Source organism: Catharus ustulatus, chromosome 5 (genome assembly GCF_009819885.2).
Source record: "Catharus ustulatus isolate bCatUst1 chromosome 5, bCatUst1.pri.v2, whole genome shotgun sequence".
Taxonomy (NCBI): domain Eukaryota; kingdom Metazoa; phylum Chordata; class Aves; order Passeriformes; family Turdidae; genus Catharus; species Catharus ustulatus.
Genome location: NC_046225.1, coordinates 48,246,476 through 48,274,223, shown reverse-complemented (window position 1 = coordinate 48,274,223; position 27,748 = coordinate 48,246,476). Strand labels below are relative to the sequence as shown.

Here is a 27,748-nt window from a genome sequence, read left to right as displayed (position 1 = left end):
CATAAGTGGTGACACTCAGGGTGATTAATATAAATTAGCCAGACATGTGACTTCAGATTTAGTGAAATAAACAAATTCAGTTCCTGCAAGGGCATTTTAATAAATGAGAAACAGCCTAATAATGACCATAATTTCCAAGTAGCTTATGGGAATCTTTCAGGCGAGCATGTGAAAGCTTTTTGTCTGAAGACTATGCTACAGATGAAGAAACTTTAGAAATTTTTCTTCTTGTTGGAGCACATTTTCCTGTGCTGGTCAGATCTGTGGCCATGGCCAGGATACTGTGTGTACATCAGCACCTGTCCCACCATTGCCCATTGCCTTCTCTTTGCCTGCCCACTCCAGGCAGAGTCAGGGCAGAACCAGTGGATAAATAACAAGCTGCACAGCTTTAGTGTTTCCATTTCCAAGTAAGACATGCTTTTTCTGGTGACAGAAGCCAGAGCTAACACCCGGGACACGGAACACTAGCTGCCCTCCCATTCCCCTGTCCCATGGATGGCAGAGGAGTGCCCTCACCTTGCCGGGGTTGTTTCTCTCGGCGGGACAAGGTTGGGAGCTGCCAGCGTTGTAACTCCAGCCTGTCTCCTGCAGGAGGTCGGGGGTCTGCTGCCTGGTCTGCCGCGACACCACGAAGTGAACCTGCTTCTCGCTGGCCTGCGGGAGGAGGCACAGTGTGAATCTCACAGCCCCAGTGCATCAATCCCCTGCACCTCAGCCCCAGAGTGTCCGTGAAATGCAGGAACCATTCAAACGATGGTTGGATTTCCCATTAATGAGGTTACTATGACATAAAGCAGTAGCATTAGTTCAGGTCAATGAAGTTCATAAAAGTTTACTACCAGCTACTCAATATTTCTCTTGAAAATTTGGTGTTAACTCTAAAAAATCCTTTCTATCTGCCCCAAATTTGGTTGGAAGCCTGACAGCACAGAAAGCTCAAAACCCCCAGGTTTCTGGGATGGAACAGTGATCCACCAGAGTGAGTGCTGGTAAGGTCTCACCCCTGCAAAGCAGCAATTTGCCTGCCATTGTAGAGAGACAGACAGACAACCAAAGGTGCTGCTGCCGAATGGACGGGAAAACTGAAAAAATAACCTGAAGTCAGGTATGTGCTTACACCTTGCCTAGTGAAAGTGGGAGAAAAAACAATGTAATTAAGCCCACCTGCATGCAACGAGCATGAGAAATGTAAGAAAGCTTAAAGAAAGGGAGAAAAGGGATTTTATTTTGTGAAGTACAGTAGTTTCACGAATACAAGCCGCACGGATTATAAGCCGCACTTCCGGTGCCTCAACAATGTTGCTGTCTTTGTCAATAGATAAGCCGCACCCCGAATATTAGCCGCACTTTCGTTCGTCGCGAGAATCCGTGCGCAGCTTTCACAAATTGGCCAATTAGTAACAGGATCGCGGCATAGAGGGCTTTACTGGCTCGGGGCGGGGCCAGGAAGGCTCGGCCCGCTCATGGTTGCTGACGGGGCCGGCCGGGTGGTGCTGCAGCCGCCGCTGGGCTCACTGGCCCCCCTCTCCCGTCAGCACCGCCTCGCCGCTGCGTTTACGTACTCGCCCTGCTGGCGGACCAGCCACTGCCGCCGCTGGCAGGCATACCGGCCGCCTCGCCGCTGCGTTGTTTACGTACTCGCCCTATCGGCGGGCCAGCCACTGCCGCCGCTGGCAGGCATACCGGCCGCCTCGCCGCTGCGCTGTTTACGTACTCGCCCTATCGGCGGGCCAGCCTCTGCCGCCGCTGGCAGGCATGCCGGCCGCCTCGCCGCTGCGTTGTTTACGTACTCGCCCTGCCGGCGGACCAGCCACTGCCGCCGCTGGCAGGCATGCCGGCCGCCTCGCCGCTGCGTTGTTTACGTACTCGCCCTGCCGGCGGGCCAGCCACTGCCGCCGCTGGCAGGCATGCCGGCCGCGCCGCGCCGCGTTCCCTAGCCCTGCCGGCGGGCTGCCGCCGCCCGGCTCGCCGGCCGCGCCGCGCTGCGTTCCCTAGCCCTGCCCGCCGCCACCCGGCTCGCCGTCCGCACCGCGCCGCGTTCCCTAGCCCTGCCGGCGGGCTGCCGCCGCCGCCGCCCGGCTCGCCGGCCGCGCTACGCCGCGTTCCCTAACCCTGCCGGCGGGCTGCCGCCGCCGGGCTCGCCGGCCGCCCCCTCCCGTCTGCACCGCCGCCGCGTTTCCTCGCCCTGGCCGGCACTGCAGGCCCCCGCACCGCCGGGCTCCCCCATGCTGCTGGCCCCGACTCTGCTGGGCTTCCCCCGCTGGCAGGCAGCCCCACCCGCCGGCCTTCCTGCTTCTGCCATGCTCCCCTGCACTGCTAGCCCCAGTTCTCCCAGGCTCCCCCGCCCTACTGACCCGGCTCTGCCGCCCCCCTGCCCCGCCCTGCTGGCTCAGGCTCTGCCGCCCGCCCCCCACACTGCTGGCCCCGCCTCTGCCAGGCTTTCCCACCTCTGCCGGGGCCGGCCGGGCTCCAGCTTGGCTTGGGGCTGCCGCGGGCTCTCACTTCCGTGTTGGCAGCTTTTAGAATTTTGTTAATAGATTAGCCGCCCCGGAATATTAGCCGCACTTCCGGGTTTCCACCAAAATTTTGGTCAAATTGGTGCGGCTTGTATTCGTGAAATTACTGTAAAATCTTAACTGCAACAGAGCACAGAGAAGGAGGGTGGACATAAGCAAGCACACAGGGCAATGGAGTTTAGGATGGGAAAGTAGCTCAAACTCTCACTCCAGAAAGAGCAGCTTCAAAAGCAAATAACCCAAGCTCAAAGATCTTCTAGGCTTTTTTTTTTCACAATGTAGTCAGAATATTTGTGTGCCTGAGAGATGCTGCAATGTTTCTACTGAGGCAATGTTTGCTTGTTATTTTTAAGGGGCTCTGTGTGTGTACGTGATATTAGTGTTAATTCTGTGTACAGGTGGGAATTTTTTTCTGTCTTATTCAATCAGCACTCTTTCCCTAGAAGCAAATGGCTTCATTTGCCTCTCAGCGGGGCTCATATGAATCTGTTCAAGACAATAGTGACACAAAGATAAAGCTGAGAGGGAGTGAGATTTACTTGGATAAATCATAGATGCTTGCCATAAACCAATATACTGAACTGAAATGAAGAACAGTGTACTAATAACCTCAGTGCTATAGAAGCATACTCTGAAGATGTAAAAATTAATCCTCTAATCTCCTTCTGTCTAGGCTAAAGACCTTGTTGTTGTGCCAGGAAGGATTGGCTCTTAATGACCAGTCTGCAGAGGGACTCCTGCCTGCTTGCTCTCAGGTTATACCAGAGCAACTGCTCAAGTATCGAGTGTGAAGCCCTCCACAAACACATCTGGAGGTCTGGTGCCCCTGGGGCTGCAGCTGCAATGCTTGTTGGTACTGCAGGCCCGGGGGCAGCAGACATCTTGGCTCACTTGCTGGCACGGTGACGCTCACTGGGGAGAAGCTCCAAGGAAAGCTGGCATTGAAAAAGCAGCTGAAAACCAAACCCAGATCCAGTTGCGCTATTGAAATCAAATCTCCCACAGACAATTAACAGAAGCCAGAGGAAGCTTCCTGGAATCTTGTTTTTATAGCTTGGTTTGTCCTTGTTGGAGCTGAATTCTATAGCTGTAGCTAAGAATCAAAAAAAAGCTTTGGGAAAGTGTCATTTTAATTAAGAAAAAGCAACCTACCTCTCCTAAACCTCCAACTTCAAGCTTGAAATATACATGTTCAGGCCATACTATTTTCCGTGACATAGAAAATGCACACATCTTTGTTACAGTAATTTCACGAATACAAGCCGCACCAATTTGACCAAAATTTTGGTGGAAACCCGGAAGTGCGGCTAATATTCCGGGGCGGCTAATCTATTAACAAAATTCTAAAAGCTGCCAACACGGAAGTGAGAGCCCGCGGCAGCCCCAAGCCAAGCTGGAGCCCGGCCGGCCCCGGCAGAGGTGGGAAAGCCTGGCAGAGGCGGGGCCAGCAGTGTGGGGGGCGGGCGGCAGAGCCTGAGCCAGCAGGGCGGGGCAGGGAGGGCGGCAGAGCCTGAGCCAGCATGGCGGGGGAGCCCGGGAGAACTGGGGCTAGCAGTGCAGGGGAGCATGGCAGAAGCAGGAAGGCCGGCGGGTGGGGCTGCCTGGCAGCGGGGGAAGCCCAGCAGAATCGGGGCCAGCAGCGTGGGGGAGCCCGGCGGTGCGGGGGCCTGCAGTGCCGGCCAGGGCGAGGAAACGCGGCGGCGGTGCAGACGGGAGGGGGCGGCCGGCGAGCCTGGTGGCGGCGGCGGCAGCCCTGCCGGCGGGGCGAGCGAAAGCGGCGCTCGCGAAAGCGCCGCTCGCGAAAGCGCCGCCGCGAGCCGCCGCTCGCGAAAGCGCCGCCGCGAGCCGCCGCCGCTCGCGAAAGCGCCGCCGCTCGCCGCCGCCGCGAGCCGCCGCCGCTCGCGAAAGCGCCGCCGCTCGCCGCCGCCGCGAGCCGCCGCCGCTCGCGAAAGCGCCGCGGGGCGGGCGCGGCGCTCGCGAGGCGCGGCGCAGGGCGAGCGAAAGCGGCAGCAGGGCGAGCGAAAGCGGCAGCGGGGCGGTGCTGATGGGAGAGGGGGGCCAGCGAGCCCGGCGGCGGCGGCGGCAGCACCACCCGGCCAGCCCCGCCGAGCCGTGGCGCTGAGCTGGGCCACCCGGCCCCGTCGGCAACCATGAGCGGGCCGAGCCTTCCTGGCCCCGCCCCGAGCCAGTAAAGCCCGCTATGCCGCAATCCTGTTACTAATTGGCCAATTTGTGAAAGCTGCGCACGGATTCTCGCGACGAACGAAAGTGCGGCTAATATTCGGGGTGCGGCTTATCTATTGACAAAGACAGCAACATTGTCGAGGCACCGGGGGTGCGGCTTATAATCCGTGCGGCTTGTATTCGTGAAACTACTGTACTTTCCCAATATCTTGGGGAATGCTGTTTTTTTTACTAGAAACTCAAATCTTCACTGCTTCATAATATATCATTTAGTGCATATACACATATTTCAAAGTAAATTTCTAGGCATTTTTAACAGATCTGGTTTTGTGGAATATTAACTCGCAGACTCTGGACTCAACCAGTGCCCAAAAGCAGAATTCTGTACACTGGGAGAAAGGAAACTATCCTGGTTCCTAGTTTGTAATATGACAGAAGTGGAACTGAACAGTACAAGATTAAATCTCCCAAGGGCATGTGGCCCTACAAAAATACAGTTTTCTCTAAAATGAACAGTTTCAACTGAACACAACTTCTTTTGAAATTCATCTGCTGCCACATGGTAAGCCTCAAAGCTGGTTATTTACAGAAAGGTTGTAAAACATGATTAATTCTCATGGAACGACTAGCAAAAGTTCAACAAGAGTCTCTGTTGCAATGGCACATTTGTCTACAGGCCAGTCAAGCTGAGTAGTTTCTCAGAAGTCAGAGTGGTTTAGAAAGTTATCCAAACAACAAGAACAGCTTTTGTATTTACATACATATAAAACCCATTAATGTTTCTACTGATCAGATTATTTATCGCTGATTCATTCTGATCTCTCCCTCCCTCTTACTAGTGGCTTTTCCAACAATTCTATGGATTTCATGCAGAAGTGAAAATTAAAGAAAGTTTTGATACCGAGTGCAAGTAAGAGCTGAAACAATCTACTAAAATTAAAATCTGTTACAGCCAAGGCAAATCAAGCAGGAAGGCAGAGACGCAGTGGCAACTTCTGAGCATCTAGTAGGCAATTGCACCTTAGAAAGAGGCAGAAGGGCTCATCTTGGCAGAAGCTGCCCCATCTCTTGCAGGGATGCTCCACAGATATGCTCCACATCTCAACCTGCTTGTCAGAGGTAGTTGTTGGGAAGAAAAGCTGCTCATCTGCTCCTTGTAGCTGCTCCCAATTACGGAGGAAGGAGGTGAGGAGGAGGGGGTACATCTGGGGTCACTAAAGTCTGACTCAGTCCATGTAGCTGGGCTTGATGTGCTCACATGAGCACTCCATATCTGTTACCTTGCTCCTTTTCTTGTCACTCTCATGGAAAACAGATGTGGAATGCCTCATTATTTAGATTAAAAGTGCCAATTCTGACACAAGGCCATGGCTTAAGATGATGTGACAAACAGGAGGCAGCAAATTCCCAAGTGTTATAATGTGTGCACGTTCCTAATTAGCACTTACACGTTTTCTTCATTTCAGTTCTTGTGACAGATCTTAGAGCTTATAAATAGACAGACACCTAACCTACTGATTAGCAACTGCTTCACATATGCTAGTGAATAGTTTCTATAGGCCTCAAGAATAAGAATTGTCTCAATTATTCATTATTTAATAGTCAAAAATAATCAGATTACACAGAAATCTCACAGTCTTCCATCTGTGCTTGGTTTAACAAGCCACTGCACCTTTTAGCGAATGTTCTTTTCAAGAAACTGATGGTGTATTTGTAGCTTTCACCACCATGAATTAGAAGACCTTGATGCACTGCAAGAGACATGCTGAGCTCTCAACAGGCAGGAAGGATGCTGCTGAGAAATCAGAGGACACAGTGAAATAGCTCTTCGTATATGAAGCAAATGCAAAACACTTGTAGCTTCAGTATAAAAGTTTTTTCTCTGGCATAACACGGAGACAGGAAAGGCAAATGATAATTGATGAAAAACACAACAAAAAAGACACAGGTTCCAGGAATTTTGCATTAGACAAATGTGATTCATAGAGCTCACATCAATGCAATGTAATCCTGGCTGTGTGGAAACCTGAGTTTCCCCTTTGATGGGCTTGTTTAAATTCCCAGGGACTGGTGTGCATTTCAAGCATTATTATAAATAACATCCACTCTTTGGAGACCAATAAGGACTTTAGTTGCACTCTTAAACAGTTGTATGTGAATACTCCTGTTACCAATTTTTTCCATTTAATCTCATGTGTTTTTTGCTTATGAAGCACTGATGCCTTGTTTTCTAGCCATAAAGAACTGTTCCAACAATAATAGTTTTTTAGAAAAATTTTAGTTCCAGACTTGTTGCCCTCAGAGAATTTAAACCTTCTGCCTTCTGTTCCCAGTTAGTGAGCTACGTAAGGTAGTCCAGAAAGATGCTGGACCAGAATTCCAACAACTGGCATTGTGTAAGGAGATGACATTTTCTTCACCTATGCTATAAACTTCAGAATAAAAGTTGGCTACAACCAACTGTGAATCTATGCTAACAGAGGAATCCTTTCCACAAAATGCATGGATTTGACTGTTTCAGTCTAACTGATGTTACCTTGATTACCCCTGTCAGAGAGAAAAAGTAGCTGGCCTGATTTGACATCTTGTTATTGAAGCCCATGAAATTCTTCAATATGTGAACAGTCTACATGCCTCCAAATGAAATTCAAAACTGCATAAGTATAATAACGGCTATAAATATGAGATAAAAGCAACAACAGATTCTTGGCTTTTTCTTTTTATATTGAATTTTTCTAAAAACATAGTCAGTAAACAAAAAACCCACATTGGTTCTTGGGGGAAAATAAGGCAGAAGCTGACCAATTCAGTTGCTGAGAAAGGCATAGGGTTTTTTTTGTCTGACAATTCTGTGTTAGCACCCATTTAATAACTACACATGACTCTAAACAGAGATTAATAAAAACTACAACTACAGATCCATCTTCCCAAAGAACTGGACTTCTACTTACTGGATTTAGGTAAGAAATATCTGTAAGGTGTGGGCTACCTTCTGTTGTAAACCACATGCACAGGAAGTCATTGAGTCTGGGAGGGTGATGTTCATCCTGAAGCATGCCTTAGGTTACTCTGGTTTGTTCCAGGCCTGAACCACAGGGCACTGTGACTCCTTCTGAGCCAGGGGAGTCAGGATTCTGCTGGAACCCATGCTGCCAGGGTGCAGGCTGGCATGCCTTCTGGCAGCTGGCATCACTCTGGTGATATTCATATATAGATGTTCGCATTGATCTATAGATTCCAAAACCTGATGGTAGCAGGCGCCTCTGTGAGACTCCATGCCCGTGTTCATGCTCCTCCCCACAGTAAAACCAAGGAGCTTTCAGAGGAGTAAATTCCCTTCTAACCTCGACTCATTCTCTCTTCCAAATACTAGGACTCAGTGTTTGGTCCCTGCTTTGCAATGGATGGTGAAAAAACACTGCTTGTTTTTTGCACAGTTCAAACCCAGTGGGGATGACAAACCTGTATCAGCTGGGCTGCGCTCTCTGGACTGCCGTAGCGATGGTCGTGCCCATTGATGGCCAGCACCCGGTCGTTCTCCTGCAGCTGTCCATCACGGGCAGCCATGCCACCTTCCAGCAAGTTGAAAATAAAAACCCCTGGCTCGTCGGTCTTGCGGACCAGCTTTATTCCCAGCTGCTCATCTGGGCTGCTCTTGTTTAGCACAACATGGAAGCTGTCATCCCTATTGCAGTGAGCGTCAAGGGAAAGTCCGCTGTTCCGGCATCGGTACCTCTGCTCTCGGAGCACTGTCAGTCGGAGCACGTGGCAGGGTTGCTTCAGGATTGACAGGGCATAGTTGTGAGGCACATTTTTGATGTCCATGCCATTTACCTGGAAGAGAGAAGTGTAAATCAGCAGCAGAAAGACAGTCTATTCTGAGTTGGCACTGAGGAGGGCAGATCCATATACACAGATGTCTTCATATGAAGTGACATGTGCTACTTCAAACTGTGTCACACAGGAGGCCAAGTTTGCAGTGCAGAACAAGCTTTCCCCCAAGGAAAGGATGCCCTGCACAGACAGTTTTTTGTTCTTTTTCTTCCCCTTTCTCCCTGATAGTCTCCAGACATACATGTTAGTTTTCATCTTTCTTATTGCTCTTTCCCAAGCTTCAATATCCTTTCATATATCTTAGTTTTATTCCACAGGCTTCTGATTTCAAATTGCCTTACCAGCCTTTCCTTTCACTCCCACTGTTTTCCTGCTGTTTCTTTTTTCTTTATCTCCCAGCTGTTCTAGATACAGTAAAAAAAAAAAAAAATCTTCACTAATGAATCTCTGATTAAAAAGAAGTAAAAAACCTCAAGTAGAAGTTTAAATGCCCTGGATATTTACTAACAATTATGCTGATTTACCACACCAGAGAATCAGACTTTCCTTTTTTCCTCAGTGTCTTCCAGGTAAGATTCAATTCAGATGACAGTAAAACTCTGTAACTACCACTATTTAAATTTGGCTGAGGAAAAGAAAGAGGAAAAAGAGTTTCCAGTCAATCCTATCGTGTTCATATATGAAAGAGTGACTAGGCATTGCACTTTATATTGCTAAATGAAAACCAGTTGAAATACAAAGATTGTACTTCATCACTGGCTAGAAAACTTGAATCAGAAAAGTTATTTCCATGTTGCTTTACACTGCACAGGTTGAACCATTTAAATGTTAAGAAACATTTCCAAAATGTAAGAGAAATACTCTTCAGCATGGACAAAAGCATTTGGCTGGTGTTTGCTTTTACAGATTGCCAATGTGGGCATGAAGGAGCTGTTCAGCTGCAGTCTGGTGGGGATGACTGGGCTCAGAGACACACTACTCAACTAGCTTTAAATCGCTGCCTTAACAGCATGAACTGCACCAGGATGGGGCTGAAATTCACAGGAATCCTTGGTAAATTCTAGGCAGTCTACCTTGTCTGGGAAGAGCTAGGCTGGGCCCATCCGTGCTACAGTCACAGCTTCATTGTGCAGTTCGGATGTGCCCTGCAGGAACAGCTTTGTCTTAGTGGTGCCATTAACTCTCCTGCTCTGTGCTGGCACCAGGACAAAAAGGCTCTCTGAAACACATAGCTGGGTGATGGATGCTCATCCAGCCTCTGCCAGGAACCACCATCAGACGCATTTTCATTCACTGCTAGACAAGTATGCCCACATTGTGATCCTGGGAAATACCTTTGGCCAAGTCTGTCTGACATAAAGCAGAAGGCATGGCACAACCTTGGCATGCCTCAAGTGTCCTCAGCTACCACTGGGGTCAGTAAAAGCTAGAAAATCATAGTGCCTTACAGGCACTGATGCTCTGAACTTTAGGATGTCTTTCTGCATGCAACATTGCAAATCTCATCATGATCGACTTAATCATATTCTTCACGAGGATATTTTTACACCTCCACAATACTGTACCTTTAGTATCATGTCTCCAGGCAGTAATCTTCCATCTCTGGCAATTACCCCATCTCGATAAATATGCTGTATAATAATGTGAACCAAAGGGGTCTCGCTGCCTCCCACAATCCTAATGGCCAGGTTCTCATGGGGATCGGTACGGCTGATCTTAATGCAGGTAATTTCCCCATCTGGAATCAGGTGATACAACCTGGGAAAACCTGGAAATGCATATTGTAAGGTATTTATTTGACAATACAGCTTTGCTTTGTTGAAACATGCACTGCACAACCTCAAGTACCTGCCAGTTAGTAAAGCTAGGTTTTATGCATGGATGTGATTTATACCAAGTGGGAAGGAAAGGATAGATAAGCTTGCTTGAATCGACTTAAAGGGACCTTTTTACTATTAATATTCAAACTTCCTTTTCTCCCCACAAAATACAGTGTTAAACCTTTGATGTAATCCATACAGATGAAATGTACTTACAACTGTCAACATTTTAAAGGAATAAAATACACTTTTGGTCACCAGAGACACCTCAGAACCATGCCACAGTTTTTTGCTGGCCCTAGAACAGATGGGCATGGGCACCTCAACAAACATTCATCCCTGCTGTGCTGGGTTGTAAACCCTATCTCACAGGCTGCCCTGTTTTCTCTATTTTTGGTGTCATGGTGGAGGACTGGACTCTTATCTTGTGACATCCAAGGAAGCCTTTTATTTATCTTTAGCTACCAGAAAGACAACATTTTTTTGACAAATCAAAGCATGCGGTAGTTTCCCTACCAGGCTCCTTTCCTCACTGCTTGAACTCTCAGAAGTAGGAATGAGTGGCTCTTACTGTGTTGTGTTTATTAAAACCACAGTATGCTCAAAGCACCTGGAGGGAAAGATCTCTGCTGGCCCTGGCAATCTGGTTGTGGGGAGGAGGGACTAATGGTGGGCAGGGGTTCTTTTTGAATTTATAATGCACTGAATAAGAGTATCATCTTCCAAACCCTACTTTTCAACTGGCATGTCTGATTTCACAGCATGTCACTAATACTTTCTAGGTCAATTCAAAATTTTAATCCATATTCAGCAGTGAGCAAAGTTGAAGTAAAAGCAGCAGTGTATTTTCCAGCACAGGCTTAGTAGCATCCAATTATTTTGCCTCCCCCAAAGCTGAGAGAAAGCATTTAAACTTTTTGCATATGAGTTCAATCCAGTGGTTACATGACAAACCTGTAAGTCAAAAAATTAACTGCTAATATTTTTTCAATAACCTATTTTAGAAATGAAAGTGCAGTGAGTGTTAATGAATAGTGGTTAAGCGTAAAATGAAACTTAATAGACCAGAATCTGAAATAGAATAAATATTTGCTACTACAACATTAACAGGCAACAAACCAGCAAGGCACCAAAACCTTTTGAGAGAGCAAGAGGAAAGAAAGAACAGGAAGAAAAATATTGAGGAACACCATGTTGCATCCCTTACCACTTCTTTGATCATATGCTCTTCAGGGTGGGAAGCTGTCCTCCTCCACGTCTGTAAAAAGCACCTACCAGCACAGACTTCGACTTTGTGGTTTTACACAGACTTGACAGGTAATAAAAGTCTGTCTAGATAACTACACAGACTTCACTAACCTAATACTCAACTATTCATTTACCAACCTAATATTCAACAATTTATTCTTGCAATATCAGTTTCTGTGCTAATACATGTTTACTTCAGTTTTGCAGGCAACTTTAATGTCCTAGGAATGGAAGGTGCTTCATTTCTCCCATGCTCCTCTATTTTCTAAATGCTATTTCCTCAGCTTGTGATTTGCTCAGTTCTCTCCAGCCTGAAGGGTGGATTCACTTGATCTAAATCCAGTCTCAAACGCACAGTTTGGTGATCTATATGTACTGACTTCCTTTGTAGTACACAGGCACCCAAAAGGAGTGACTCTTGTGCTAAATCATACTAGAGGTGCCAAATGATCTCCACTGTAAGAAAAGAGGCAATTAACTCTGGCATCTCGGTGGGGTGCTTAAAGTCAGACAATAAAAATACTCCTCAAAAATCACCAATGGACTGATCCCTGCATCAGAATAAGTATGCACATTTCACACTCTCAGTGAGACTGTAAGGGTAGTTATGTGTAAAAATACAAATGAAAATCAGGACACTAGATCTTCCCTGTATGCAAATAAATTAATATACATGTATATATTGAGGACTACCAAACAGTGTTCTATTACAATGACTTACAAATGACATCCTAAGAAACTATGCTTTTTGACACTGATGTTCATTTTACCATAGCTCCTTCCAAAAATCCTTCTAAAGGAATTATCCAGTTGCATTTGTCTGTGGAAAATTGGGGACTGAACAAGCTATTGGCACTCATGTTACTTCAACTTGTAATTACCCCAGAGCAAAATCAGGGCAAGGTGGCAGTGAACAAGTCTCTACACTTGTACAAGACTTATCTACATCTTTACATGATGTATAAACATAAATAGGTTTCTTTGCATTTTGAACAATGCCATTTAACAAACCTGGTTTGTTATGTCTTGCAGTGATACTTGGCTGACTTTCAATGTGACTTTATGCAGATTCTTTTAGAGGAATTTTTAATGTCTAATTTCTTTCTGAAATATGCAGTCTACAATCTTTCCAAGACATTTTTCTTGCCACGCTGCAAGTTTCTAATGCTACTCTTTCATAGTTAGCAGACTGTACTGTTTCACTTCCTGGCTTCATTTGATTTGTGTTCTTTATCAAATATAAATAATAAACAGAAACATCTTCTCCTCAGATGGGCTAAGCAACCAAAATAATTCCTTTATGATCCATTAACTTCTGCTGTCTTCATTGAAGACTTGCCTCTTCTTTTCATCCCAGACATCTACATGGACATCTATATTATCAGCTGTCTAGGCGGTTGTAAGTAAGAGGCCAATGCCTATTTTGATAAACTAACAGTAAGTGTGGCAATCTAAATATAAAACATACACAAATACACTTCTTTTAAGTAAGGAAATTCATAATTTCTTTTTCATCAAAAAGTCTTCATACACTGTGAGCGGTTTGATGAAAACTTACCACGCGTATTTCAAGATGATGCCATGCCTAGAAAGCAATGTCTTCAAATTGAATTTTTAATGTATAGACCATACCCAGAAAAGGTAGACCCTGCTTCAGCACCTGGTTGTATACAATGAGTGGGGCCTCAGGAGCCCAACTGAAGGAACTCCAACTGAGTTGAGAGCTTGTACCTCTCATACATATATATGTTCTGTTGTGAGGCTGGAGTATCATTTTTCACAGACTCCATTTTCCAGCCCGTACACTCTTATTGAAAAATCTCAATTTTCTTTGGTCAGGTTTTCCAGAGGAGGAAAACCCAGGAGTATTGCATACCTTTCTTTACCATTTTATATTTCCAGTCCTTAAATATCGAAGAGCTGCTGAATCTAGAAAGAAGGAAACTTTCTTTCTTGTTTTTGGTGATTCTTCCAGGTTTTCCCACAGAGTGTTGTGTTTTTTTCACGGGGGGTTGTATGGAGCATTCTGAATCTGTCAATATAATAAAATGTCACCTGCATTCAGAAAGATTGTGTGGGCTTTTTTCTCAAGCAGTATTTTCTTAATGTTAGTGTGCAATTTTATCCATATTTTCACACATTACTTTATGGTAACAAAATAGGAGAGACCAGCTTTGCACAGTGGAGTTCACTGGCACAGTGTGGGACATGGAGCATTCATTAGTATAGCAGCCATGACAGAGCATTACAAAATTTTAAGTATGTTCACTATTTTTTCCCCCTAGTTTATAATATTTAATGGTAGCATTCTTTCCTTGCTCAGGTTTCTGCTGATTTCTGTGCATATCATGCTCCTTCCAACAGTGCTGCCATGAGGGTAACTTCTGCCTTCATTCCCAGGATTCAGTGTGACAATGTGCAATGTTTGCTGTGACTCTTGAGTCCAGATTAATCACAGGCCACTGTAAACAAAACTTGTATCTGTGGTTGCAAGTCCTCATTTAGATCAGGCAGCCTGACTAATGTGCCAGCTCACCCCCACAAACAGGACCATCTGCAGGAACACACACTCATGCTTCCCAGCATCTGGACACCAGAATTTAAATTAAGCTTGTATAACCTAGTCTTGGAAAATTCATGTGTCTGTGAGTGTCACATGCCCTTGTGTTGTTGGGGAACTTTGTTCTGCAAATTTTCCTTCCCAATGGATTTTGATTTATCATGCCATTCTCCCAAAGGTTTGCCATCATTTTGATGTAATGCCTTCCATTAATTCTCCAGTGATGCTTGTCCAGTGGAGGGGCAGGTAGAAGGTGATGCCAGCTCTCTTCTTGCTTCTGGACATTCCTCTCACCAAAGCAGCCCCAAAAGAACTAAAATGAAACTACTGTTGAGTTGACTGTGTCTCAAAAGAGTTGTGACCCTTGTTTGTTTACAGCAGGCAAATTTATCAGTCTGCAGTAGAGGAAATGCTACAGAGACAATCTCTTTCTTCGGGAAATTGCCTGGCTCATAGTTCCAGAGCAGAGTACTTTGAACCAGTTCTGTAACAGCTGTTTTGGGAAATCAGAATGGCAACTGGATCAAATCTGAGAAAAATACTGTGGGATTTCTGTGGGGTGCAGCCTTCCTGAGACAGAAGTTGGGTTGCACTGTCTTGTCCTGGGGCTGGATAAACCACTTTTTTTCTGCTCACAGAGAGCATTAATGCCATGAAAAGGTTGATATAATCTGTGTTTCCCCTTCTTTTTCTTCATATACTTTTCCAAACACTGAAGGATTTATAATATCTATCTATCTATTTATCTATCTATCTATCTATCTAGCCATCCATCCATTTATCTCTCCTCTGTCTCCCTCTCTCTCTAAAATATAACAGGGTTCACACTGAACAGTACAAGAGGGAAGCCTGTTCTGTGGTTCTGCCAGTGCCTGCTGGGGCTGCCTTGGTCTTGACTGCTGTAAAGCATTAACAGATGGTAGAATCACATCCACCATGAGACTGAGTTTGACTTTGAAAAATGTTTGCCATCCTCAAGCATTTCTAAATTAAATTTCTTTTACAAGGGCTTGACTGCAAAATTAAATCAGTGAATGTTTTTGAAAGCAAAAAACACAGCTCTTTTACTCTACAACTGTGTGGAAGTTTTTTCAATTGTACCTGCAAATTCCTTGCTCCTAAAACACTAGCTAGTTTACAACTTGTATTTGTTGATCAGTTTGAGTAAAGAGTATACGTATCTACAGTCTTTCTTGGAACTGAATTGAAGGTGTAAAGCCAAATTAAGAGCCCAGTGATACAAATAAGCATAGCAAAGCTGGAACAGTCTTTGCTTGGAGATATTTTATCATTTAAGAGGATTGTCAAGGTCATTTACACTAGTAGATCTAGTCAGAAGATATTACATCTTAAATGCATCAGTGCTGTAAGCACATCCCTGTCATGTTCCCTCACATCCCAGTATGATTCTAAACTTGTACTTCAGACCTGGAAAGCTATTTGCAGCTGTAAATGTTGTTAATGAAATTGCTCTCAGATAAATATCACAAGCTTGGGTGTTGCCTACTGACAAACATTTCTTTGCATGGGATTTTACAAATAACAAAGTATTAAAAATGAGAAAATCTTAACAGCTCCTTCCTCAAAAATATTTTCTCATTGGTGTTTGTACTTTTCATTCATCTCTGACATTTTCTTTGGTTTGGACATTTAACAATTCTCTACAGAAAATGCCACAAAAACAGAAAAAAAAGGAAAGAAACAAAGGAAGCCTGAATCATTTAAATCCAAAACGAGGACATACAATAGTGTTTAAACAAAGCAAACCACAGGATATAAACAAAAATCAGGAAGTAATCTCCAAGTTCAGGATGACTACCAGCTCCAGGTATAAGATAGTATTAGACTGTAACGATTTCTCTGCCTGTAATTATAACAGAAACACATTTGATATTATACATCATATTTTACAATGTCCCTGGGTATCAAAGAATTTTCCAAAACCACTACTAGATTCAGCTTCAAGTTAAGAAGAATTTGAATGTTTTTTCTCCCTCATCAGAAACTATGATTTTGTCTTGTGGCTCAACAAGCATAGCAGCTTCTGATTAAAGGCACCTACACACTCTGCATGAAGGGTTGCTGATGGCTAATACTTGTTATGGTGCTCATTTTCAGAGCTCCTTTGACCAAAATACAGGCAAAACACAGATTAAACAGAGATATGTGAATTAAGATGGGGGTATTCTGAAAACTGGAGTCAGATGAATCATAATGGAGCTTTGCCAGATGATCTTACCACTCTGTCAAGAAGAGGTTATCAGCAGAAAGGGGCTTGTATCACTCTGGGCTCACTGTGAGGCTGGTAAAGTCTCAGCTTTATTCTGCTAATGCACTGACTAAACCTGGTGAGGAAGGTGGTTACCAGAGAGTTGGTGAGGTGGTGTCTGATCTGAGGCAATGAGTCACGGCTGAGTTGTGTTCTCAGACAGTCCCAGACACAAACGTGGAAAACTTTGGGCAAAGCAGCAGCAGCTTTCCCAGTGGGTGTGGGGACCTTTGAAGTCAGGAAGCACCTCATTCACCCCCACAGGTGCACCTCCATTCCCAGGAGAGTGGGGTGGCAATGGTGAGACAGACAGGCAGGGCTCCCTTTTCTTCAATAGACAAGACTCTTAGTGAACACAGGGCATGCATACAGCAGCTATCCCTAAAGACTGACCAACAGCTGTAACCAGAATTCTGGCTGCAGATTGCTCAGAGCAGTTGAGGCTTTTAAAAAGTAAATGAAAGAAGAAAACATAGAGATCTGGAGAAGAAAACCAGTCCCCAGCTGGCAGGATGATGACAACTGCTACAAAAAGAAATACTTTCATTTCTTCCTCTAAGAAGAAGAAGCAGAGAAAGCATTTGAGTTGCCATACATGAAGCACCTGTTGCAAAGGACTGAATAGAAATCTTTGTTCGAGTTGTATTTGTATTGCTTCAAGTTACTTTCTTGCATTTTTTAAAGATCAAATTCCAGAACTGTGTAATCAAAATGCATTCTTTGCAAACGTAATTAATAAAGTAATTGAGGTATCCAGCTTCTGTGATCTCATACTTAAGAGTAACTGCTTATTAAGTAATTATATGCCTACCTGGTTTTTCCAGTGCAGCAGAATACATTTAGAAGTTTACAGGTGTGCTTGGTGCAGAGGAATGAAACCACAAGCAGAGCCAAGGAGAGAATGACAATCCTGATGCTGTCAGTGGGTCCCTGGACTGCCATTATACATCCATTACAGACACAACAATGCTTTTCATTTGCTGGAAATGTAAAGGCCAGTGCTATCTTCACACTCTTCTGCCAACTCCTGCCAACATCTGGACTGCACTGGGCTATTGAATAGGTGCTGTTGACATCCAGATTATTCACACACTCTGGACATGAAGCCAAGATTTCAGTAGAACTATTACTAATGTCAGCTATATGCCTAAGTAGAAAGTGGTCTGTACCTCATCCTGAAGAGGTGTTTTTTGAAAAATATGAACTTGATGCATGGAGACTTTCACTCATTCTAAAAAAAGGCAAGCTTTTGCTCATAGTGGATTGAAGAATTTCTATGGAACAAGAAATTTATCTGCCTGCTCAAACAGAGATATAAACAACTTCCTCGAAAAATTTTACTCTGGGAAAAAATATTATTTTTAATAATAAAAGTTATTAAAAATTATTAAAAATATAGTAAAATGATTAATGATGCTTCCAGGTCAAGGAGTATATTCACATTCCTTTTATGGATAAGGTTCACCATTTTGAATTATCAGGTTTTATTTCAGCTCTATCAGCAAGAATGAAGTAGGACAGTATGTGAAATAGGAGTAATTACCAAGAACACACTAATATAGTGAAACTCTCCTGAAGGAATAAGCAAATAAAGCAGAAGAATATTGAACATAGTTCTCTGATTCACCACTATTCACAATGGCATCACAGGGATGCCTGAAAGGAGCATTTGGCAGCCTTTTGAACTTGACTACAGAGCAAAAGGAAGTTGGATATTTTGTATTCTTAAAGCCTGCATTCAGAACATTTGATCTGGGAAGAGACATGAGATGCTGAGGCATCAAGTAAAGGAATAATAAACCGAGTGAAGACCTTGATTAAGACATTGATTCTCACTCTATCATCACTTCCTTTTGATGCATGAATGCCATTGCTGGTTTCATAATTATGGTCCAAACTGATTAGTAACATTTGCTTACTGCTTTGAGAATGCCAAATGTTAAGTGCCAGACCCCTCATCCCTGCCACACATCACACAAATTTGCCTCTCCCTGCTGCTTAAGAGCAGAGCATTCTTACTTCATCACCTGCCTGGCTGAGGTAATAAAGGAGCCCACAGAAATGCTGGAATAATTACAGTACTTTGCACTTTCATGCCATCCTCCCACTGGGAATTTCCAGTGCTTCATAAACATTAGCCAAAACTCATTAAGTTCTTCTAAAGTATGATTATTGAGATCCATTTGCTTTAGAAGGACAGGCACATGTCAATGAAGAGACTTGAACAAAATTACAGAGCAAATCAATGACAGCTCCAGTAACAGATCCCAGATGCCCAGATCCCACATCCCGTGGGCTAGATACTGGGCTGGCTGTAGCATGCAGGCTGTTACCAGAACAGCCCTACGTGAGGTCCCACACACCCCAGCAATATTCCTTCTGCCAGTCAGTAACATATTTTTGAAAGAAGAAAATAAGGAAAGATTGTGTTTTCTGGTTTGTTTGCTTTAATCACGCACAGCCCACCACATGAAAGGCACGTCAGTCATGGATATCCAGTTCCCATGTGGATAGGGCCCCCCTACCCCATTTTAAGTGATAACACAAGATGAATAAAACATTACCTTCCTCCCCAGCAGCAGAGTTTCCAACAGCCTCCCTTTCCCGGTCAGTCTGGTTGGAAACGGCACTTCCACTTTTTGTCCTTCGAAGAACACTGAATGCCTTGTTTATTTTTTTAAAAGATCTGCTTCTTATAGTGGAACGTTCGAAGTGTCGAGCTGCAACAGTAGGAAAAAAACAAATTAATACAGTTCAGCAGTTCTAGTCTAGAACCTCAATTTTTCTGCAGCCCTCGGCATCTGATGGGATTTAACATTAACATCAGAGCTGCCTGTACTTCACCTCTGCACATGAGTCCTGTTGACACTTCAAGGCTGCACCCACCTGAATCTAGGTACAATCACCCTACCTCAGTCCCACACCCTCGAATTGCCACCTTCCCGTCTGTTTTGCCAACCACATGGAGATCTCCTGTGAGTGTGGTAGCCTTGGAAAGAGTAACCCTCCATCAAGACAGAATCAACAGCAATTCTGTGAAAAATGCATATAAAAGGAAGAAGCACTGCCCTTCTCAAGTTATACATGTTGGACCAAAAAAAAGCTGGAAGTCATTAAAAACTCTTCTTGAAAAAATCCCCACTACTACTACTACTGCCTCAAAACCTTACAGTGCTTCTAAAGCCACCAATGATTGCCAACTATTTCACATTAAAAATGCAAATATCAGGTGGGAGGAATCAAAAAGTCACATATTCTGACTCAACTAGGGCAATAGAAAAGAAAAATCATAATACTTTCAAAACATGTCACTCTTTTCCATCCTGCTAAAGATATCTTCATGTCTATCTGTTCCAGCTCTGCACACTAGCCAAATACTGTAATCTAATAATACAACATTCCCTCAAACCAGACTGTGGCCTATACACACAATAAAACTGACAGAATTTATTGAGATTCTAGTGCTCTCTTCTTGAAATCTTCCTTTCCTCACCTCTCCAAATCCTGGCACAATAAAAAGATAATGCTTCTCATTTCCTAGACTTTCGTCATCCCTTCTTCCATTTTCCCAACACGCAACTGGTGACACACAAGGTGGGCTTTCCATGGCGGGCTTTTCATTTTAGCTTCAGAATCCATTACATTACCATTAATACTTCTAACTCTGACTTTGGCCAGACCATGTTTTTCAAAGATGACAATCATCAGAGCCACGTGCAGTGTCACAAGGTGAAATGTCAAGGCGAAGTCTCCTGATGCAGTTTGTCCCTGACTGCTGTTATTTCAGCAGGACCAGCTCCTCTGAACTGCACCTTCCCAAGAAGCTGGCAGATGTCCCTCAAGTTCCCCAGGCAATTCTTCAGGGTTTTTTTTTTCCTGAAAATATTTGGCAAATGCGAAACACGGTTCCCAACAGGATTTTGGGTAGGTGCCCATGTCTGTGGGGATTACTTGGGCCACCAAGATTTAGTGGAGACATACTATCCAGCTACACCAGCTCCCCAGCCCATTATATGGAACATTCAATCTTCCAACTGACCTAAATAATCTTTCTAAAGATTTGCAGTTTACATGTGTACAGCTAGTCCATCTTCAGCTTGATGCTACCCCTGGCCAAGTCTTTTTTTTCACCTCAAATCTATTGCATCACAGAGTGCACAATTTGATAAACCATGTAAAATGAAAGCTTTCGCGTCGCCCACCCCTTTTTGGTTTTTTTTTCATTTTTTTCATCCTCCAGTTTATTTAACAGAAAAATGAATGTTGCAAGGGGCTCCCACGCTCTGAAGCTGCCATTTTTGACTCTTACTTCTGTTGCGGTTGCTGCGGTGCAGGTCTCCGGGGCTGCTCCCCAGCTGGCTGTCCTCTGAGGTGGGGCTGAAGGCTGGGTTCACCAGCCCTGGCTCATCTGTCATTAAGGCGATGGCCGCAGCTGCTGAGAGCTCAGGGCCCAGGGAAGCTACTGCTAAGCTGGAGCCATGGTCTGGAGAGCAGTCCTGGGAGCGCCTCTTCCGTTCCTTGGTAAGGCCATAGTGGGATGCTCCTTTACATCTAAGGAGAAGGGAGGAAAAGAGAGACGTGATAGCAAGTTGTGTTTAAATGCTGCATACTTATGGAAATTATCTGGTTCCAAGGAATCATTTGGAGTACAAGCTGTGATGGTCATGGCGACCAGTGAAATATGGATGATTAACAATAGGGAAAAATGCCAGTATGTGCTTCAAAGAGGGTGAGTACACCTTAAATAGGAAGAGTACTGTTGATCAAATAAAAATAGAGAGCCTCAGCCTTATGCGCAGTCTTAATGTATAAATAGTTACTGTGGATGCAAGAGGACAAGAATAGTAGGTGGTTAATTAAGCCAGAGGCTACAGTCATTAATTTCCTACTTGCCACTGACTGATGAAGGAGAGCAGGGTGAGGCTTGACAGCTTCTCTGGGTCTGCTAGTGAAATAAAAGGCACCTTACCTAGTCCTGCCTCCTGAAAAACCCTCCTGACCACCAAGGCAGCCACATGTGGAGCACGGCACTGTGTCTGTAGACACCAGAGCAAACAATAAAGGGAGGGCTGAAGGTGGGAGCTGGATACCTGAGGGCTGCAGAAATCCAGGCTCCACACAGTGCCTGTACTATTCACTACTTGAACTGCATCTGATGAATTGTTTTCAAATTCAGCCACAGAGATGAAGTTGCCAACTCTGCTATTCCGGCTCAGATGAGACACTAAAATAGGCAGGTCAAACAGGTCTTGACAGAAGAAGAGATACAAGTGGACGAAGGGGGTCCCACTGTCCCTGCAGCCTCACCAGGGTCAAGGAAGGAGTGCAGAGCACCTACCAAGGGGCTGGGACCAGGTCCTCATGCCAAGGTCCTTGGGCCAGCCTGAGACATCACTAGCTTGGGGACTTCAAGGCAGGCTCTAAACTACTTCTGGAGGAAAATCCTCTGTTTCTAGTGGAGAAACACATGTTCCAAAAACAGCTGAAGATATAGCATTATAAGGGGCAAATTACAAGCCTGCTTTGAAACAAACTTAATTAGGCTTCCAACTATCTGCTCTAGATTCACCCTAGACAGCAAAGGTAAGACCATGCATGACATATACGACTCATGCAGGAAAGTCACTTGAGTGAAATTAAAGGCTACTGTAGTCTTCATGACTCAGTATTCAATTAAAACTATAAAATAACTGAAAAGACAGAGTGACCAAAGACACAGCACCTGTGACTTCTCCAGCACCGCTTCTGCCCACGCATTAGAACCACATTCAGTGCATTAAAAAAAAAATCTGCCTTTTAATCATAATCTAATGAGCTTGGCCTACTTTCAGTTAGTATTATCCCTTCCTTCATAGGGAAGGCTAACTGATGACTTTCATGAAAGTGCCTTGTAGGACAAACTCACAGAAATAGCTGCAGAAACCCTTAGGGATAGAAAGCGCTTCATTATATATGGCATGCACAAAAGGCAATGCATAATACATACAGTACACAATGCAAGTGGGTTAAGTGTCAAGAAAAGAAGTAGTACATTGAAGAGAGGACTTGGAAGAGAAATGATTAAGGAAGCAGCTCCTGAGATAGAAAGATGATATGAGGAGATGTCATAGAACTCTCTGTATCAGCATGAGAGCAGCAGTTTAATTTCTATCATGGTACTGACTTTTGATGAGACAATTGACTTGAAACCTTTTTTTGACCTAGATTATGGTTTAGCATCATTTACCTCATGCTGCTTCTGACAACTTTTATCTTAGAGAGGGGAAAAATACCCAAACCAAACTCTTGTCATATTGATGCAACTGTGTAAAGGTTATGTATATGCTTTAAGTCTTTGATAGGAATGGATGTAACAGAAGTTATTTCTGAAACCTTTCACAAGCAAAATGAGGCATCTCAGAAGAAAATACTCCTATGGAAGAGAAGGTTGGTCAACTATGTACTTCAAAAGACCAATGAAAAGCTATTTAAGGCACCCATTGCAAGGCAAGACTGCAACAGTAATCATATAAAGAAAGGAAGAGCCCTTCTGCCTCCATTGCAGTAGGTGTTTTTCTATTTCTTTCCAGATTTTCTCACTGCCCCAGAACTCTAAACCATGGCAGGATGCTCTCCTTTAGATTTCATAAGAAGTAAAAGCACAAAGGCCATTCCCTCTTGGTACTCACCTAAACTTCTTTCACACAGTGTTTTGGAAACCCATCCTTGCCATCTCCCTCTTGTGGTAAAACCACATTTGCTAATCCAACCTATGAATGCTTGACAAAATAGTTTTAAAATTGTCTAAAAACCCTACACAAAGAAGTGGCTTTGGGGAGAACTGTTTGCTGTTCTCAGAAGACAGTCTCTGCTTTACAACAATCTTGCAAAGATTCAGAATATGATAAGAGATATTCCTACTTCTCCTCATTTTATCTCATTTGCCTGTGTTTTTCCCATGTCACTAAAGTTTCAATGGCTGATACTAGAACATCAGCCTTGTGAATGGGTTCTCAAATGCAGATAGGTTTTTTTATTTCTTAGGTTCTATGAAGATCAATATGAAGACCAGAAGAGGCTCTGCCCAAAGATTCCTAGCTATTTGGATTCAATCACTGCCTGGCACCCATCTGCAGTTTGCTGCTACAGCCTTCCCTTTCTGTGGAAATCTTCACTTGCTGCTGCTGGCTGCACTGCAGACACAGTCAACAGCTTCATTCCAACAGCAATGAACAGAAGACAGCTACTTTGAATGTAGAGAGGACTGACACAGTTTAAGATGTGGCTTATTGAAGAAGACAAGTTGTCATGATACAAAGCACAAAGCATATCTTTCTAGCTCTGCCAGAAATAGTTAAAGAAGAACCAGAGCTCTTCAAGTACGATCACTGAAACTATTTCTTAAATAATTGTGGCAGGCATAAATGAACACAAATCAAGCCCCCTTTCTTCAGATTAACACAATGTCCTTGAAGAAGGAAAAAAAAGTCCCAAGACCTCAAACTTGTAATAAAATTTGCAACAGCATCTCTTCACTTTCATTGTTTTGCTTATGCTGACACTGCTGTGATAACAAAAAACAGAAGAGACGACTATCTAAGTGGAATCATATTTATAGTGTCTAAGCTACATTTTTCCATATGGTTGGATTTGGCTCCCAGAAAAGAGAGTAACATAAAACAGCTACATGCCAGTAGTAATTAGCTCTCTCATTGTGAGTATTAATCACAATGCCTGATTTGCAGCTGGAAGAGTGGGATACCTGATTAACATAGCCAGTCAGAAAGTGAACTCAACACTGTCTGCAGGCCAAGGTGAACTGCAGATTTATGCTCCTTCTCAGTCTCACTGGACAGCGAGTACATCCGTACGATACTGAAACAATTTGAAGGCCAAACCTCAGAGAGATAAACAGACATGAATAATGGGTGTTATACAAGTCATGCCATTAAAGTAGTGTCACTAGGTGCATACAGGAAACTGAGAAAATAGTTTCTTCTGTCTGCACAGCCTCTTTTATGAAGCAGATATCTACAGTCTGAAATTCTGGCCATATGAGCTAACTGCTGGGTGGTATGAGAGCAGTGGTGGCTGCTAAAATTTCACCCAGGGCTGCAATTCTGGCTGGTATCAACACTAGCAGCCACAGGGAAATCTTTGCCCTGCACCCTGTTCCATGCTTGAAAGAGACTGCACCCCAGGCTGCAGGAGCAGCACATCCCATGAGCCAGAGCAAGGAGATCAAAACCCTGTGGCTTCCTTAACATGGTCCTACCATTCGTAAAAACAACCTTCAGTTAAACTCAAGGCCAATGGAAACAAATCCACGACATTTGAAATTCAAATTAAAACAGCAGCTTGAAAAGAGAGTTCTCCTTGCAGCATCCCTGACTTGCACAGCAAAGGGGGAATTGAAACTAAGATTGACCTCAAGGATTTCAATTACCCATGCTGACATAGGGAAAAAAATGTAAAGCCAAAACATAAGCAAGGACAACTGCATGGATTTTTCTCACCTCTCTCTTCTAGTGATCTAAATAAAACAATTCCACTGGTAAAAAAATATATGCACATGTTTGCCTGTGGCAGGGGAACTGGAACTAGATTATCTTTATGGTTACTTCCAACACAAAACATACTATGATTCTATGATTTACAATGCATGTGTTCTTAAAAATGCCCTGCCTTCTGTGCCATTTCACAATCTCTGCCCGGGCAAGGGAAAAAAGTGAATCTGAATAGTCACCGTGTTTGTGACCCAGGCCCGACACAAAAAAACAGAGCAGGAATCCTTCCCTGCCCAGTTCCAGTAGTGTTTTATCAACCTTACTTCCAGCACCATTCATATTTTGGAGCTATTTTGCTTTAGTGCAGAAGAAGTGGATACATTGTCGGAATGCAATTAAGAATAATGCATACAAATACTTAAGATTGCCCATCATAAGAAAATACTGCATAATAGGCTGTCATTGCTGTTCCAAGGATAAACCCTGATCAGGGTAGACAACTGTGTTTCAGCTATGGAGTCATGCAAGCAAACTCCCTGAATGCTCTAGCACCCATAAACTAATCCAGTGGAAAGGATGATGGAGAAACCAAAGCTGATCAACAAGGAGTATCCTAGATAACCTGGTGCTGATAACCTTGCTTGTGAGATCCTGGTGAGAGGTTCCTGCTGTGCCTGGGAAGAAAGGAGATATGGGGTTTAACTGGAGAGGCTGACTGTGCCTGGGAAGAAACGAGATACGGGGTTTAACTGGAGAGGTTGACTCACAAGAAGTTGTTGACAATTTCTGCCCCACAGCAACCATTCACACCCTGTGTACATGAGCAGTGACACTAGTCCAAACATAACCCAAACACTAACCACATGGATTTCAAGCCAAACACTTAGACTCTGAAGTTTTGTAAAACTCCATCACAAGGGAGTGAAGTGACTTGATCAGTTCTCAGACAGGGCTAACACCACCTCTTCTGATCTCCCTTTTACCAAAAGTGCACCAAGAAATGGAGTCAAATATAAAAAAGAAGCAAGGCACCTGAACTCCCACTATATCCCATGTCACAGATATAAGCTAAAATGCAGCAAATACATGATCTCTCATCCAGTCCAACTGTACTGTGCTTACGAGCTCAGAGACATCAATATCTTTGGCAGTGAAGGTGATCACTACCCAGCTGCTCTTTGAACCTGAAGACATTGTAACATCCTTGCTCAGAAAGCTAGCTTCTGTGAATTCTCGTTCTATGCACAAAATTTCTCCTTTTTTCTTTTTCTGTTATATAGGGAAATCAATCCTGGAACACAGCACTTCACAGAAATTATTTTTCCTTGGTAACTCTGAGTTCCTGCAAGGATTAACTATTGTGTGAATGCTGCATATGGAAAAAAGAACCTGATGATTTTTTTTAATGTGTGCACCTTTTCTGCTTTTGATAAAGAACTGTCTCATGTCAAGAATAATCCTGAAGCTACTGTAATCATCAGGTATGGCTAGAAAGATCCTGCCTACATTAAACCTTACTCAATATCGATAAAGAAGGGAATGAGCCATATAAAAAGCAAAGCTTAAACTTCTGGATTACAGTTTTCAGTGAACCTTTGCTGAAAGACAGGCTGCAAAACCCATATCTAAGCAGACAACTAGAAACAGGCTGATATGCACCTGCACTTGAATTTTATAATGCCAGCAGTATTTCCAGGTGCTTTGCCACTGCTGTTCTGTGCACTCTGTACCCTGGCATTGATGCACTTGGGTATCCTCTCCCTGATGATCTCTCAGTGTCAGAGACTTGTCATCTTGTTTGGGGGGAAAAAATGCATATTTTTCACTTAAGTGGGAAATTGTCCCAGTTACTACTGCTCTTTCACTTCAATAGCCCTGTAAACAAAAGCCTTTTAGAGACAGCTTCCTGACACCTGGGGCATCAGGGCTGGCTGGGAGGGCAGCATGGGCCTGTGGCATGATCCCTGCTGCCTCTGGAGGGCTAAGGATCAGCAATTCCTACAGGTCCATAAACACCACTCTTCTCGGTATCAGCACAGAGATAGCCATGATAAAAGTTAAGATTAAGCAAATGGCTTCTCTGTCTAGCTGTCAGAGAGATTTTCTCATGTTATTTGCTCTCTATTATCAGCCAGAGGCCCTTGCTATAGTAAAAACATGTAATAGATTTAGTGGTTCTGTATTTTTGCATTAATAGTCTCTAAATATTTATAAAGGTCCTCATAACATTTATCGTTTTAAGCTAAAGTTATTCAGCTTAAATACTTTCCCACAAGATAGGAAATGTTCTCACATTTATCTGTTTCAGTTTAATTTCTGCATATTCCCATTATGGCTTCCTAAGGGTTTTTTCCACACTTTTTGTATTAATGAAGACATCACAATTCAATAAATTCCAGAAGACTACCTTACTACCAAAGCCTAAAATTGTGCTTTGTCCTATCTACAAAGATTTCACCTCAGGGAAGGGCTGTCATTTTCACAATGCTTTTGCACTAAGGTGCTGTCAAACAAAATATATTTGTGCAGATTTGGTGTCAGACACAAACTGAACAAGCGTTCAATGAAAACCATATACCTATTTCATATTTGACTGTTCATACTGAAAAAAGGGTGGAATCTCCATATTTCCTACTACTTTCAGGAGAGTTGAAAGAACTTGGAACACATTTTTTATTTTAAATATAATGCACAGATTCAATTTCATGTGCATGCTAGCGAAGTATCATCTAACATGAGGTTGTGTTAAGATTTTTTCCCTCTTCTCTTTAAAACTCAGAAAGTTGTATTTTAACCACCATCTTGAGCTTCTATTATGAAATCTTTTT

The 27,748-nt window shown here is 43.7% G+C and overlaps 1 protein-coding gene across 11 annotated transcripts in view; it reads right to left on the bottom strand.

The window, feature by feature from the left end:
* The window catches only part of LNX1 (ligand of numb-protein X 1), a 124,811-nt gene that overhangs the window by 16,770 nt on the left and 80,293 nt on the right, over positions 1–27,748 (bottom strand). For 8 of the 11 annotated variants that reach the window (XM_033059293.2, XM_033059296.2, XM_033059300.2 and 5 more), the window contains 6 exons: positions 20,744–20,985; positions 18,999–19,154; positions 13,482–13,637; positions 10,103–10,305; positions 8,166–8,537; positions 520–657 (listed from right to left, as the gene is read on the bottom strand). In XM_033059293.2, the coding sequence (XP_032915184.1) occupies positions 520–657; positions 8,166–8,537; positions 10,103–10,305; positions 13,482–13,637; positions 18,999–19,154; positions 20,744–20,985 (1,267 nt within the window). The remainder of the gene's footprint in view (positions 1–519; positions 658–8,165; positions 8,538–10,102; positions 10,306–13,481; positions 13,638–18,998; positions 19,155–20,743; positions 20,986–27,748) is intronic. The other 3 variants (XM_033059298.2, XM_033059301.2, XM_033059303.2) reach the window with 1 other exon arrangement.